The sequence below is a fragment of the Excalfactoria chinensis genome, chromosome 2 (assembly GCF_039878825.1).
Source record: "Excalfactoria chinensis isolate bCotChi1 chromosome 2, bCotChi1.hap2, whole genome shotgun sequence".
NCBI lineage: Eukaryota > Metazoa > Chordata > Aves > Galliformes > Phasianidae > Excalfactoria > Excalfactoria chinensis.
Genome location: NC_092826.1, coordinates 69,194,087 through 69,211,008, shown reverse-complemented (window position 1 = coordinate 69,211,008; position 16,922 = coordinate 69,194,087). Strand labels below are relative to the sequence as shown.

General features: G+C 36.1%; 1 protein-coding gene across 1 annotated transcript in view; it reads left to right on the top strand.

The window, feature by feature from the left end:
* The window catches only part of DNAH5 (dynein axonemal heavy chain 5), a 113,665-nt gene that overhangs the window by 7,612 nt on the left and 89,131 nt on the right, over positions 1–16,922 (top strand). The window contains exons 5-15 of the mRNA XM_072328870.1: positions 1,477–1,698; positions 2,245–2,382; positions 3,652–3,828; positions 4,170–4,283; positions 5,456–5,563; positions 6,251–6,373; positions 8,073–8,288; positions 11,891–11,998; positions 12,666–12,751; positions 13,515–13,836; positions 15,918–16,124. Of these exons, the coding sequence (XP_072184971.1) occupies positions 1,477–1,698; positions 2,245–2,382; positions 3,652–3,828; positions 4,170–4,283; positions 5,456–5,563; positions 6,251–6,373; positions 8,073–8,288; positions 11,891–11,998; positions 12,666–12,751; positions 13,515–13,836; positions 15,918–16,124 (1,821 nt within the window). The remainder of the gene's footprint in view (positions 1–1,476; positions 1,699–2,244; positions 2,383–3,651; positions 3,829–4,169; positions 4,284–5,455; positions 5,564–6,250; positions 6,374–8,072; positions 8,289–11,890; positions 11,999–12,665; positions 12,752–13,514; positions 13,837–15,917; positions 16,125–16,922) is intronic.

Genomic DNA, 16,922 nt, shown 5'->3' with positions numbered 1-16,922 from the left:
AATGAGCAAATTACAGTTGGTCTACATTAAATGCAGAGAAAAAATGGAGGGGAATGGAAGAACTAAGAGTGTGCAGTGGCAGCAACTTTAAGTGTATCATTGTGAAGAAATAATGCTATGACAATTTGTGATCATCCAAGATGACAAAAAATAACTGGTCAACACCTAAGTATCAGGATTTTTAAGCTTCTACACTAAACAAACAAAAATGCTTTTATTTTTATGAATGTATAAACAAGGTATACACAAACAACTTTTTACTGGTGAAATGCTCATTAAATCTATGCCAGTCCAATATGAATAAAGCTGAATCAAGTGCAGTACAAGTTATCCTAGCAGTAGGGAGCACAGATTAAAATGTAGAGGATCCTATACTTGTAGAGGAACTAACCAGAGTGCTAAAATAAGAATGATGAGTTAAATGAGAATTTAATGTTCTGCTAAACTTTATACATGCTTCTAAATGGAAACTTTCAAGTACAACTGCTAAGCCAGCAAGTTTTAACTTTCCCCATCTTTTAGGAAAATCTTTTTATGTTATTTTTACCCGAGTAGGCAAAAACTGTAAGAGCAAAGGCTGGATAAGTTGGCTGTTATCATTGTTGATCTGACTTGGGTTTTTACTCAATCATATACTTTCTAACATTTAAAGATTTTTGCTTTAATAATGCTTCCAAGTTGATAATTGCATCTAAACTCTGCAGCAGAGTTCTTCACAATTAATTATATAGCCCTTAATGATAATAAATAATACCTTAAAACTAGGGAAGACAAATTGAACAGTAAAAAAGATAAGTCTGAAGAAACATCTAATATATGACACTTTAATAGAGTTTGTTTCATGTTAAATTATGTTGCTGAAAAATTCCTGTGCTACCTTCTGATAAAGAGAAAATAGTTGGCAGATTAATGTAGTTTACCTTAGAAATCTTCAGAGTCTTCTTCAGAATGTCTAAAAAACAAATATTTGGTGAACTGTTCTCTCTCCAGCTGGGTACATGTATTCTTCCTAGACCATAACCTTTGGGCAACTGGAAAACAGAAGCAACTGTAGTTTTTAATTCTTTTGGTATCTGTAATATATTTGTTATATATTTCTATATATATGTACATACATATATGTATAGATATATTGTTCAAAAATATAACCTGGATAGCTTTACATGAGGTAGGCTGCAGTCCTCTTGCTCCTCCATGTAGCCTGAACTATATTAACAGAGGACTCATATTTTGGAAGTTTCTTCAGTTTTTATGACAAAATATGACCCTCTGCAAATCTTGCAGGGCATTCTAGGAAGAATTCTTGTTGTTACTGCATGAAATGGTAGCAAACTTACACATACTTGTAATTTTTGAGATGCTTAAGCAGTAGAACTGGGAAAAAAGAACAACAACAAAAAAACCACCAAACAAAAACAAACTCATGCAGACAAAATGTTATTTTTTATTTTAATATTTATTTCATGTCTTTTACAGGAAGTAAATTTTAACATGATGGATGTAGGCCGAGATGGCTTACTAAAAAGTGTTGAGCAGCTGATACTAGAAATCTTCATTCCAGCCTTACAAATTACGGATTATGGCTGGGTTGGACATGGTGAACATCAACAAAATGACAGTATTAAGAAACAGTTCCTCATTTCCCTTCAATCTTTTGTTAATGTGCTCTCAGGAACTCAGCAAAGTCTGCTGGAGAAGGTAATATATTCAAGCAGCAGCTAGGAAACAAGCTAGCCGTGAGATGTCTTGGTCTGGAGTTCTTGAATTTACTGTTTTTGTAATTGCTTTTGTTAAACTGGTGAAAAGAAACAATGTTTCTAAATATTGTTTGTTGTCAATAACTTGATATAGGTGGATCCCTGGCTTTAACATCTGTGGAAGTTTATGGCTTTAACAATTCTGCAGCTGCTTCTGTTTTTTTTTTTTTTTTTTCATTCTGGTGCCAGTTCTTTTGAGATTTTCTGTTCTTTAGTGGCCTTTCTTATATCATGACAATTAACATAAATCAAACAGTTACTTCAACTGTTAAGTCCTTGTGAAGGAAATGACAAGAAAGCACAGCTGCCGGGTTGTTGAGTTGATCAGATTCTGAGTTCAGTTCTAGGCCCAACACAGTTTACTTTAAATTGAAGTGAGAAGGTTAAGTGAGATACCCCAAGAAAGAAAACCAATCACTGTGTAAAGTTCCTGAGTTATTTGTCACAAATATTTCAGCATTTAGGAGTTCCTTAACTTGTGTTGTAGATCAGTCTGAAGAAATGTGAAACTTATGATCTGAAAAGTCTGAAAGGGCCTGCAGATTATCTGATGGTTGCCAACAGCACAGAAGATCTTGAGAGAATAGAAGCCTGCATGAAAGGATGGACCAAACAGATTCAACAGGTAATACACTGGACAGAAGTGAAATATAACTATATATGCATATTAGCAGATGTTGAAGTTAATCCTGTTGGCATATAGCTATCTATCTTTCTATAAAGATAAATGTGATTAATCCCTATGTCATAATTAATTGCCTGTATGTTTTGTGTGCTTTCTTTTCTAACTTACAATATTAGAAAGAGCATCTATTTTTATATGGAAAATTCAGGTTTTTTTGGAGGCTTAGTTCCCCGTTATTGCTAATTGCCTCATCCATGCATTGATGAAACCTCTTCACATGGTTAAAAGTATTGTAAGGTCAGTGTACTTTTTAGAAGTGCCAGTAAAATTAAAAAGTAGATTTCTTTGTGTGTGTATATATATATACACACATATATATATATAAGCGTTAGTTATTTTCTGCTTCTTGAGGGAAAGGAAAGCCTTTTCTACAATGAGACACGAGCAAGCAGAGCATCACCTATATTTAAGCTTATAATAACTTATTAATATAGACTTTTTCCCACATTGTCTTGTCTTCCAAGGGACTTGAATATACATTTCCTCTTATGAGCATGGCTTCATCATTTATGAACAAATTATTGTTAAGAACCACTATTACTTTTATAAACCAATGCCATCTCTCTGGAAACGGGAAAAAGTTGATGCTGGAGAAGTTAAGATTACCACAATGGAAAGATAATATATAATAAATGGGAAATGCTCACTGATGTTGAGGGCTCACAGTAAACTCCACAAAAGAGTGATCTTCAGAGAAAGAGATCCTTCCTCAATGGCAGTCAGCCCTTAAATGGGATCTAGGAGGAGTGGAACCTGGCTTCTGGTAGCACAACTGAATTACCTTCACCTGTGCTCCTGCAGCTGACTCATTGCTTGCCTCAGGTGGTCAATGAGAGGTTTGGGCTGTGATCAGCAGTTTCCCATACAATTCACATTAGCCAAGAAATCGAAGTAGAAAAGAATTTTTTGATTCCTAGTGGATTTAATGGTCAAAATCATACTATGAAATCAGCTATGTAGATTATTGGCAGAAAATTTCTGTAACAGCATTCTTGAGATACTTCAAACTCAAAAAAACTCAAGCCAAAAGAAGGGCAGACAAAATTAAAGGGCTGAGTATATTAGAAGGTGGCTAGGCTAGGTAATTTATCACAGGAGTTAATACTGGGAATTAAATTATGAATTAAATCACGCTATCCATACATATAGCATCTATCTATACATATAAAAGTATTAGTATCAATCACTAATATTATTGTATGATAAAAGATTCTTGCAGAAAATGACCAGTTGAGGAAGGAAGCTGACAACCTTGGACCGCGAGCAGAGCTTGATTACTGGAAAAAAAGATTGTCTAAATTCGCCTACCTTATGGACCAGCTGAAGAGCCCAGATGTGAAAGCAGTGCTTGGAGTACTCATTGCTGCTAAATCCAAGCTGCTGAAGGTTTCTGTTTTGCACTGTGACTGATGTAAAGACTAGAAATGTTCTGTGTAACCGACTTCAATTTGGAAATATATATAATATTGCTGGTGGACAAAATACTGAAGTATCTTTGACTTTTATTTTCCTCTGCCTTCTATGTTCACCAATTGTAATATACAAAGTTCAAATCTAGTTTAATTTCTTGGAAATAACTGGGAACCCCCTTTCTCTGAAGTACAAGATCTGTGCTTTCAAATTAATTTAAAGATTAATGACAAAATAATCTCAAAATTGTATGGTCAAAATAGTATTTCTGAAATATGTTATTTAAAATTATTATTCTTCAAACTTTCTATTCTTAGAATTGGAGAGCACTGGACATTCGTATCACAGATGCAGTAAATGAAGCTAAAGATAATGTGAGCTATCTCTATTCCCTGGAAAAACATTGTGACCCATTGTACAACACTGACCCTGTAAGCAAAACGTTTAAAATCTTTTCATTAATCTCTGGAGACAACTGAAATGAACACAGTTTGTCATTTATAGAATCAGTCTAGAAATTGCATAGATAGCAGTTTATTTATGCATATTCAGTTTGAGGCTGTTCAGATAGGTTAAAGTTGACTAATGAGCTGATTATAAAAGATTTCAGTCTAATGAAGAAACTGGATTCTGTGCTGTGGGATAAAGTAAAATATTTGAAAATTAAAAAGAAAATCAACAAACACAACAAAACACTGTAGAAGATGATGGTTGTGTTTTCCTCTTTGTATTGGTGGACAGGTTATGCTTAGGCTTACACTTTTATATAATGCTTATATACATTATGCAAGCATAATATTGTAAATATAGAGTACAAGATAGGAGGAAGGATTTTCATGATTGTATTAATCACTGTAGTAGGTGGCAAGTGGTTGCTTTTATTAAAGTTAGTTATGTAACTATGTACATCTTGCTAGTCAGAAAAATATGATGGGAAGCCCTGAAGATTCAATGCTATGACTGCCCATCTTTTTTTTTTTCCTAAGTGAAATTACCTCTGAACCGTATTCTTGGGCAACCCTCATGTGACTCATGATGTAGTCTGTTTATTTCCATTCTGGCATGATGATAAAACTATTTTGCATTTTTGATTCCAAGTCCAGTATTAGAGGTTCGCTAAAAAAAGACTGGTGTGCTAAAGATACAGAACAAAGCCGAAGTAGACATGCTTGCTACTGGCACTGAGCAGGGCTTGTTGAATTTTACCTGCTTTGTGCTCACCATTGCAGATTTTGTTATAAAAAGCAGTACTGTGAGAAAATTGTTCAGTCCTTGAGAGACCATGAGGCTTAATGCAATGTTCATTAATTTGGAATAGGCCTTTGTCACTATTATATTTATATTATTATATTATTTATATTATATTTGTCTCATTGACTGGAGTTCTTCCAGCCAGCTGATGACAGAATTATTTTCCCCAAATTGAACTTGTAGAGGTGGTGAGGGTAGGACAGGATTCACTGCAGGAGAGGCCCAGGGAAACAGTCTGACACATTAGGAATACAATGTTTATAACTATCCTGGATTCTCTAAACAGATGTTGAGCTAATGCATAGTAACAGATATATTTTGCTAAGTTCGGATGCTGCGTGATTCTTTGCAGGTGTCCATGGTGGATGCTATTCCAGGGCTTATACATGCAATTAAAATGATTCAGAGTGTCTCCCTGTATTACAATACCTCTGAAAAGATCTCCTCGTTGTTTGTGAAGGTAGGTGCAGACAGTGTGAATGAGAGGGAATACAAAGGGAAAAAGCAATTAAAGAGCTAGTCTGTTGGTCAGCATAATGCTATTTTTTGAATGCAGAGAGATTTGGAAATAATGATATACCTTTGAAGTTAGAACCTAGTTCAGTAGGAATGATTTAGAATTGTAAGAATTCTCATGCTACTTGAAAATCAGGGCTAATCTCAACCCTGACATGGGTAGATTTGAGGAACTTTTTAATGAAAATAATTTTTCCTACAATAAACTATGCTTTGCAAAAGTGCTTATGTTAACATAGCCTTTATACTCCCATGTCCTTTGCACTGCTTGAAGAAAGAACTAGAGTTGGAGGGACAACTTCTTTTATTATCACGGTCTCATGGACCCTTGGTTTATCTTTTCTTTCAGAAGTGCCAAAATCTTACGAAGTTTTAGTCTAAGTGCCATTTCAATGTTATTACAAGGTGTTTGGGTTTAGGATGGGTGTAGCTAACCAATGACACCGTGGAAGTGTAGTAATCTGCAGTCTGGGTACGGCAAGAAAGGCATCTGATCTGTGTTACTGGTGTTTGGTATTGCTAATTTGTGGGTCTTAGGCCAATGGAGAAAGAGGTATGGAAAGACACTGAAAGAAGGGTAAGAAGTGCTTTGTCTTGAAGTGATTTTTCACAAGGTTAAAACTGCTTTTAGGTGACCACTCAGATGATCACAGCATGTAAATCTTATATCACAAACAATGATAGTGCCACTATCTGGGATCAACCTCCGGACAGAGTTATGGAAAAACTACATGCGGCCATTCGGCTTAAACAGGTAGGTAGAAAGGTCAGGAGAAAAACAGAACATAAAGTGAGATTTAAGTGAACATGATTTGCAAGACTATTAATTGCATACAAGGAAGGAATGTTATCATGAAGGAAAATCAAGCAATATCCTTTGACACTGGATTGTTTTTGTTAGAGGTAATGGAAAATTTAGTCCAGTGTCTGATGATCTTCTGGAAACAGGATTTCCATACTTAAACTAACTTAACTATGTGTCTGAGTTTCTTTAGAAAGCCTGTTCTCATCTGTGTGTGATAGAAATGGAAATGGAGAGCCTCATAGAGCTAAATGTATTCTGGAGACAAATGGACAAGCTATATCTTTAGAAAGGATGATGTAACAATAGAAAAAATTGGCTGTTTGCATTGCCTAGACTTGTTAGGAATATAGGCTGCTTTTTTTTTTTTTTTTAAACAATTCCATTTTTTAAAATTTTTTTACCCTTTAGAATTTAGATAATTCTGGTTGGAAGGGTCCTCTGCAGTTTTCTAATCTGATCTCTTACTCAAAGCCAAGGCAGAAGCAAGTGTGAGTTCAAATATGGCTGTCCAGGGCTTTCTTCAGTCCTGCCTTTGGAATTCTCTGAGGCTGGAGACTGCATAGCCTTTCTGGGCAACATCTTCCACTGCTTAACTCTCCTTTGGGTGAATGATTTTCTCCTTAACAACCAGTCAGGACACCTTTTCTGTTACAGTTAGTGCACTGTCTCATGGCCACTGTCTGTATTCCACTCTAAAGAGACTAGCTTTGTCTTTTCAGTAACCTCCATATAGGTATCAGAAGGCACACAATAGGTTTTCTCTGTTATTACCTTTTCATTTCATAATAATAACATGCGTTTACAAGTATAGAATTTTATCCTGATACTTTCTGATGCAACAGGTCTTTCATAGTTATTGCACAAATTAATGTAAATTTATAACTTCTTACCATCAGAACAAACTGTAAAAGTGTGTATTTCTGTAAAGATGTAACAAATTTTTCATCTGCAGCACAAAAATATGTTGAAGGATTAGGTTTTGATAATTAGCAAGTCCAAAAGCTTTCATAAAATCAATATAGGAAAATCTGAGCCCTTTGTGTTAATACCTATCAGTTATGATTATTGATATGTATATGTGATAGAAAATAATGAAGCTCGTATTTTAAGTACTACTCTTGAAAGAACCATTTCCAGCAAGATTGTTGCCTATTTAATTTGACTTTGAGAATAATTTTATTTTAACAAGTTTGGAGTTAAGTTTGTGTCCAGCTAACAAAACAGAATGGAAAATTTAAGTTACAGTGGAACAGCATTTTAGTTTCAGAAGAGTTTTATTCTGAGAAGTAATGTTAGAAATACAGTTACTTAGTAAAAATACTCAGTACACAATCATTAGTTTCAGTCTCTGAAAACTGAAATATGGATTGTCTTGTAGATGGTCAGTAGACCCATGTCCTGTTTTAATAGGAAAAGAATATGACACTGCATAAGGATGGAATATACAAAAAAATCTATGTGCAATTTATTCATTTGATGAAATGTGTGACCCCAAAATCATACTGTTGCAATGATTGTTTAGTGATCAAAATTCTACTTATTATTGAATTAGAGGGGATCGTATCTGTCTGCATAAGTTTTATTCTACCTGATAGCAATATTGTCTGTTCCATGCTTGAAATTCTTCTTTGAACTTCTTTATTTTTAGGAGTATCAAAATTGCTTTCACAACATGAAAAAGAATCTGGAGCAAAATCCAGATGAAAGACAGTTTGATTTTAGTGAGGTGTATATCTTTGGAAAATTTGAAACTTTTAATCGACGCCTGGTGAAGATAATAGATGTTTTCAATACTGTGAAAACCTACTCGGTTCTAAAAGAGTCCAAGATAGAAGGTTTGGAAGAAATGATTGCAAAATACGAGGTACGCAGTAACTTTTGGATATCCTGTCAGTCTGAATTGAAATTGAAATGATAAATAATTATGGAAACCAGCATTTATTAAGAGAAAAAATAATTCTGTAAGCTGTGCTAAAATTACCAGGAAATAGTTAATACTGTAATGTGCGATCACTGGGATATGAAAAAGGGCAGGTGGCCACATGAAGGAACTGTGTTAAAATCAAGATTGATTGAAAAATCAACAAAATAAGAGGAATTTATAAGAAGAGTAATTGATGCCATAGTTTTGTCTTATGGTCAGGCAAAAAAGTGAGATGTGCGACATTTTTCTCTTTAACAGTGTTTTGCTGGCTATGAAACTGTACTGTGACTGCTTCATCTCTGGCCTATTCCTCTTGGGGCACCTGGTCAGTGTCTGTCATGGAGACAAGTTCTGTTGTTTTGGTGGCTTTTCCTGCAGTCAAATTTTCCTTACAGCTTGGAGTGAAATCAAATCCCTGTCCAGTTTCAATGATGCATAACTTAAAACAAATTTTGGTTTCTTGAAATAGTCATTCTTAGCAAAGAGAGAACAACTTGGATTCTCAGACTTACTACATTTCATTAAAGAAATAGCTTTATTCCAGCAAAGCGGATTATTAAATTTATGTAAAATTTATACTCATCTAGGGTACTATCGACAGCTTTGTGTTTCATGGAAGAAACAAAGCCTTAAGTCACAGATTTTTATTTTTATTATTATTATTATTTTTTTAATTTTTTTTGTCAACGGTTTATGGGCTGGTTTGGCCTGGTTTGGTGATTAGTGAGATGGAGGGATTCATGAATCCATGCCTCTGGAAAAAGGAAACGGGACCCCCAGAAAATTAAAAGCAGTGGCAATGATCTGAGGAGAAACAAACCAATTCACTAAGTATGGTATTGGAATGCAAGATAATACACTATAATGCAATGTAATTAGAGCTGAAACTCAGAATTGAAACTTAGAGTTAAAACATTAAGATTGTTTTGCCTCAGTCTTCACTGGTGGTTGGGCTTCTCATGTCTGCCAGGACCATGAGTCTCTAGCTGAGGGTGTGGGGATCTCACTGTAACAGTGGAACAAATCTGAGTCCTCATGAAATTGGATGTGTATAAGTTCATGGGGCTGGATGATATCCATCCTAGGGTTCTGAAAGAGATGGCTGATGTGGTTGCTGAGCTACTCTCCATCTTATTTGAAAAATCATGGCTGTCTTGTGAAGTCCCCAGTTACTGTAAAAAGGGAAACATTACTCCCATTTTTAAGAAAGGGAGAAAGGAAGACCTGGGGAACTACAAGCCAGTGAGCCTCACCTCTGTGCCTGGGAAGATCATGGAGTAGATCCTCCTAGAAGCTTTGTTAAGGCATGTGTGAGATAAAGAAGTCATTCAAGACAGCCAGCATAGCTTCACCAAGGGCAGATCTTGCCTGACCAATCTATTGGCCTTCTATGATGGAGTGACGGCTTTGGTAGATGGGGGAAGGGCGATGGATGTCATCTGCCTGGACTTCTGCAAAACCTTTGACATGGTCCCTCACAACATCCTTCTCTCTAAATTGGAGAGGTGTGGATCTGAAGACTGGACAGCTTGACAGTTTAGGAATTGGTTGGCTGGACACAGCCAAAAGGTTGTGATCAATGGTTCTGTGTCAGGGTGGAGGCCACTCACAAACAATGTCCTTCAGGGGTTGGTTGGGACTGGTGCTCTTCAGCATCTTCATCAGTGACACAGATGATGGCATTGAGTGCACCCTCAGCAAGTTTGCAGATGACACCAAGCTGACTGGTGCAGTCGATACATTGGAAGGAAGGGAAGCCATCCAGAAGGACCTGGGCAGCCTGGAGAAGTGGGCCCATGAAAATCTAATGAAGTTCAATAAAACCAAATGTAGGGTGCTGCACTTGGATCGGTGCTATCCCAGGTATTTATACAGACTGGGAAAGAACTCTGAGAGAGCAGCCCTGTGGAGAAGGACTTTGAGGTCCTGGTGGATGAGAAGTTGGACATGAGCCAGCAGTGTGCAGCCAGCAGGGAGGGGAAGGTGATTGTCCCCCTCTGCTCAGCTCTTGTGAGGTCCCATCTAGAGTACAGTGGCCAGGTCTGGGGCGTTCAGTACAGGAAGGATGTGGAGCTCTTACAGGGGTACAGAGGAGGGTTGCTAAGATGATCAGAGGGCTGGAACACCTCATCTATGAAGAAAGGGAACTAGGCTTGTTTAGCTTGGAGAAGAGAGGGCTCTGGGGAGACCTCATTGCAGCCTTCCAATACTTGAAGGGAGAATATAAACAGGAAGGGGAACAGCTGTTTACGAGGATGGATGGTGATAAGACAAGGTGGAATGGTTTTAAACTGAGACAGGAGAGATTTAGGTTAGATATTAGGAAGAATTTTTTCACTCAGAGGGTGGTGCCGCACTGGAACAGGTTGCCCAAGGAGGTTGTGGATGTCCCATCCCTGGAGGCATTCAAATCCAGGATAGATGTGGCTCTGGGCTGCCTGGTCTGGTGGTTGGCAACCTTGCACATAGCAAGGGAGTTGAAACTGGATGAATCATTGTGGTTCTTTCCAAACCAGGCCATTCTGTGATTCTATGATTCTAATAAATCAAATATAATGAGAGAGTATCTGAATGCTGAAGGCCTTATACTAATGCTGAGGTGATGTGTGCAGTCGGGATGAGCAACAGGGAGGAAAGCTGAAAAAAGGCAAATCTAGTGATCTACAAAAGCTTATATCCCCTCTTTGAATGCAAAGCCCCCTGGGGTATGTAGTTATTCTCTTTGCGACAGGTGTCTGGAACTGGAGCATTAACTCTTTAACTCCCAGTGCACTACATGATGTTATGATGTGGAATAACAATAACCAGAAATCATAAATCCACGACATATTTTTTTACTTCTTTCCTTCCTGAGATACTTCTTTACAGCAAAATAATAAAATTGAACCTCAGTTGGCTTATGGTAAATTGGTAGAAGTCTGCTGTGCTGAACAAGTGTTGAACTTTATAGTTGCTAGTAAACTATTAAAACCTGAACAGTGATTCATCATCAGAAATCTTTAAATGTGTGTACAGCTCATGGGAGATGCTGATTAAGATGTACTTTCATTAGAGTGGACAGCAGCTGTATAATGGAAGGAATAATAAGATCTGGGCTGGTAGCATGCTGCACCTTACTGTGATTTTTAAATAGTCTGTTTTTCTATTAAATCAGTTAAAGACATGGAAAATACTATCATGGAAATAAACTATGTTAATTTTTAAATAAAGCTAATGAATCTCTGCATGAGAAAATGTTTAATGGGTAGCAGTGTGTAACAAATGCCTTTTATGGAATGCAAGTCTGAATATTCTGCCAATTCTAATTGACTTAAAGCAAAAGTAAATTTAAAAAATGAAATTCATATGTCTATTGCACTAAATTGTTTCTTGTAAATATGTCATTTCTGTGTCTTGCTTATATTGCTCATCAAATAATGATAACTAATGACTAAGTTGAAATGTGAGTGTGCACAATTTGTTATGCTAAATATTTTGATGTGTTAAGATTTTCTTGGGACAATTTTATTGTGATAATGTTGATTTCCTGTAAAACTATTTAGAGTATTGTTGGCACCATGAAGAAAAAGGATTACGATTTCTTGGATCAACGGAAGGCTGATTTTGACCAAGACTATGAAGAGTTTTGCAAAGAGATAAATCATCTGCATGTAGGTTTTATCAGTCAAGAAAGAATTAAATTTACTAATAATTTCTGTAAAAAATATATATATAAAAAAATAGTACCTCTGTGTTACCACAAAAAAAAAAAAAAAAAAAAAAGAAATCTCAAGATTTCTATTCTGAAATTGAGAAATAACTTGAATGCCATTTATTATCTGACATTTAAACCATGAAATAGGCAAGGGTATCTTGTTATTCTATTTGAATGTGGTAGTGGGAAGGCTGACATAATAATGCTTCATTTTGTTGGCTGAATGGAAATACACAGTACAAATGGCAATTAACTTTCCCTTTGTTCTGATATCACAAAGTGATAGAAGGAATGTGTAGGGAAAATTTAAATTGAACAGTTAACTGGCTTTGTCTGCCAAAGCGTTAAGCCAGCATTCTTTTAGGGCCCCAGTATGGTGGAATCTTTGACGGTTCAAAAGCCTTTTCAGGTTGCATGGCCACAGAGGGGGAATGGTGTAAGGAATGCCTTGAAAGATGACTGTATTTTGTTTGAAATGGATGGGAAAGTGTGAAAATTCATACTGGGTAACTTTCACACAAACTTTGTCCTAATATAATACATTATAAATCGTGCAAAAACACACCTGGTATATTTGAGGTATGTACCTTATGTCAACTGTAGAATTATTTGCTCTCCTTCAGGATCAGTTAAAGACTTTTATGGACAACACCTTTGAAAATATTCTGAACACTGAAAGAGCACTGTGTATGTTGAAGAAATTTGAAAGGTACTATGTCCTATTTAGTCTGTTGGAATTCTGACAGAAAATGGAAATGGTGATTTGAGTATGGTGAGAAAGCAGGAGATAGAACAAGTATCTCCTTAAATACAAAGAAAAATCAATTTAATCTTCACTCCCTCAACTGCTCAGCTCTGATAAGGGATGTCTACTCAGTTATGTAGATCAATATAAGAACCCATATTTTTATGTATCAGAAAATATAAAATATGAATGGACTTCATCTTTCAAAACTAGCATATGTATGGGAAATTTTTGTTCTGCCTGTTCACATATTTGCCTTAGTTTTCTTCTTGAACAACGAAATGAATCTGTTGCTAGAATGCTTATATAAGGAAATGTTGAAATTTGTCTTGAAAAATTCAGATAATTTCAAAGCAGCCTCAATTTTTTTTTGCAACAATTTATTTATTTATTTATTTATTTATGTATTGCAATATTCTGCTTCATAGAATAGACAGGTAGTGACTGATTGGTTACAGTTTGCACAGAATTTTAATTTGGTGTTTGAAAACAGTGACAAAACAGAAAATGTGTAGACTTATTTGGGAATTTCTATCACCTGGCCTAAATCTCAGTTGCTTGGAGTCAGGTTGTGGCAGTATTTGTTCAAGCTTTAGTGGAAAATCTGCTACTAAATTAATTATTTTCAAAGGAATACAAGGGTTGCTGAGAAAAAGTTCCAACAATGCATTAGAAGAATTTCAAAAAATTTTCAACAGATTTTTCTAATTATTATTTTTCTAATCAGATTACAAATCCCCAATCTTGGCATTAATGAAAAGTATCAGAAAATCCTTCAAAACTATGGATATGACATAGAAGCAGTCTGTAAACTCTACACTAAGCAGAAGCAAGATCCTCCGCTGGCTCGTAATCTACCTCCAATAGCTGGTAAGATCTTGTGGGCACGTCACCTATTCCATAGGATCCAGCAGCCCATGGATTCTTTCCAGCAGCATCCAGCTGTTCTACAAACTCCGGATGGCAAGCGTATAATCCACAACTACAACAAAGTAGCAAGAGTTCTTATGGAGTTTGAGGTGATCTATCACAGGGCATGGATTCAGCAGGTAAAATAGTGATTAGAGTATTTCTTTTAAAAAATATGCTAGGTTTTTGTTGGTGGTAAATCAGTCCAATCTAGCTTTGCAGAGCAGAGTGGATTCTAACTGTGCTAGGCATCACTGAAACACTGGGTAGCAGCAGTTCGAAGAAATCTCTGATTAATAGTCAAGTATGCTGAATTGACCTGAATAATATGAATCTTATGTTTTAAAGTGATAATCCACATGTGCCCTCAGTGTGGGTATGCGTATAAAAAGCATCCCATCTCAACTAATAGAGCATCTCATAGAATTCAGAAGATATTAAGTGCGCAAATGTACCAGTTTGCTTCCTATCAAATATCTGTTAAAGTAGAACACTGTAGTATAATATTCTTCAGAAAACACAGTTTAACTTCTAAATCTCATTTGACCAATTTTGATTTCTTTGTTTTTGTATATAGAACCTCTGACTGCCTTCATATTATTAGGTGGCTTCTTCAGGCACTACTTTCTAGCTTTGAAATTTCTGCAAGTTTCTACTGTTCTATTAACTTGTTTTCCTCCTGCAGTTTCTCTGTTGCCTTGGCAAAAATCACGTTTTAGAAGAATTGGCCTCAGACTCTTAAATCAAAAGAAATGAGTCAAAGTATCCAGATAACTCTTTTGAAGGTTCTGGCTCAGTTATCAATGCAGCTTCTTCTTGTTCTTGGAGCTCAACTCATCTTCTGTAAAATATGAAGAACTCTGAGGCTGATAAATATCACTTTTCTCAAAACTAGTCTTAGACAAGATCTGAGACCAGAAGCTTTTGCTGTCCCTTGTCCAATCTAACACCAGTGCATGGATCTTTCTCCTGAAGTGGTGCCTGCCTATTAAGTAGTCTCTTCTTGAGGCGTTGAAGTGCAGACTGATGTAGACATAAATATCAGAGAGCACAAGGTGGAGCTCATGCTCTGCTCCTGAACAAAAGGAAAACAGAGATGGGCAAGTGTCATGAGCGGAATACAAATGCAACAGGAATAGGGCTGTGGCATACTAATTGTCATCCCTCTATTCAGTAGAAATAGTTAATTCTTTTAGTGGCTTTTTCTTTTTTTTCATTTCCTCCCCAACCCTTTTTTTCTGTTTGTTCCTGAATACCAACCGCTGTGTTTACCCACTTCTTTTAACTGTGTGAGTTTTAAAGCCATAATTTTCATACTATACATAGTGCAACTCGGACATATTGAAAGAATAGAAGGTGTGAAATTTGCTACAGTACTATGACAGTGTAAGATTTATTTGCATTTAACATACCACCGATTTCTGTTAACAGTGTGTAACATCATAGTAATGAGAACTGCCTGACAAAAAAAAAAAAAACCAAAAAAAAAAACAAACAAAAAAACGCAAACATAAATGGGTGAGGAAGAAAATGAAAGTAAGACTAATGAGTTTCTGAAGCCCACAGAAGAGTCCAGTAAATCTGGTGGTGAACATTTTGAGGAAAAAGTCAGTTGCTTTTTAAGGCAGTTGTACAGAGTGACGGACTGTTAGTGAGTAGAGCACAACAACTTTGTTTACAACATTTGATGTTAACTTAAAAATTGTTGTGTAAAATTTCATTGTAACGTATGAAACTGTTGAAGCAAGCATTATTGTCAACCATATTTTAGTCACTGAAAGAGGATGCAAAGTTTTAGGAATTACATAGAGAGGGATGAAGAATATGGAAAAAAAAAACACAATGGGTTCTGAAACTGTTCCTTAATAACAATTTCAAGTGACACATGACATTTGAGAAGTGAATGATGAACTGAAGTTATGTGAGCAAAAGGACAACTGGAAAACAGGAATAGCAGGAAGACATGACTAATGCCAGCCAGATTTTCCATGAGCGATCTTCCTAAGAATCCTAAGATCTTCCTAAGCATTTCATTGTTAGGTTTTTGAATGCATGCAGGTTGCACCAACAAAGTTTTATTTTTGGTTCACCATATCAATCTTGACTGCCAGCAGTACCTGATTTTATTGTCTCTTTGTAGCAAACTGATATTTACCTCCAGATCAAAGTGTTTTGTTGTATCGGCTTGTCTCATCAGGAGTGATGACTTTGTTTCCTGCAGGTTGAAGTAACTAAAACAAGACTTCAGGCAAGTCTCTTGGTAAAATCTCCAGAAACAGGAGAATTATTTGTGAATTTTGATCCTCAAATATTAACATTAATTAGAGAAACAGATTGCATGGCTCACATGTGCCTTGATATCCCACCATTTGCAAGTGATATTCAACAGAAGAAAGGCTGGTATAAGAATATTGTCCACAATTTGCAGGTGGGTTCATTTTAGTTGTTTTATATATATATGGCATATGTTAAAATGGCTTGGCTGTACACATGTGAGAGTGTTAAAATTGAAGATCAATATTAAGACAATATTGGCAAATTGGATTTTTTTTTCCCCTTTACTTCTTATCTTAAGACACTTTTAAAATGAATTTCCAGGCTTTGCATCTTTTGTGAAGTTGCTTCAAAGTTGCATGGGTTTAGGAAAGTACTGCACAATTTGGGAAAGAGGTGAAGATGGGGAGGGAAAGAAATTTACGAGATGCCTCACTTCATTGCTGGCTTTCTAAATGTTTATCAGTTTATCTCTCATCCAACACTGGAGTCAACAGTAGTTGACTCCAAGTTGAACAATACACTTTGTCTTAAGAGGATAGTTTGCAGATGGTATGCTTGTGAAAAGTGCAAAAGATTCAACAGACATCATGTAACAACATAGTTTCTGCATCAGCATTAGACATAGATGTCTGTAGAGGAGATTAAAATAGAGCAGCTACAGCTTCCTCTTCTCTCATTTTATAATTCCTCTGGGTCATTTTGTCTCCCTGTGAACAGATGAAGTTCTAGATGAGTGAAGACAAGGATTCAAAGATAAAGCATGCCTGGAAAAATGTAGCTTCAAAGGGCTACTTGATTCTGAAATTAGATAAAAATATCATGTTACATCATAAAACTATTACAAGGGTATTTTCTTCCAGAAGGTGAAAATAGATCAGTGGGTTAAAGAGGCATTTAAACACCTTGTTGAAGCTCTGTTAATACTGCTCTAATAAAACTGCTGAAAAGT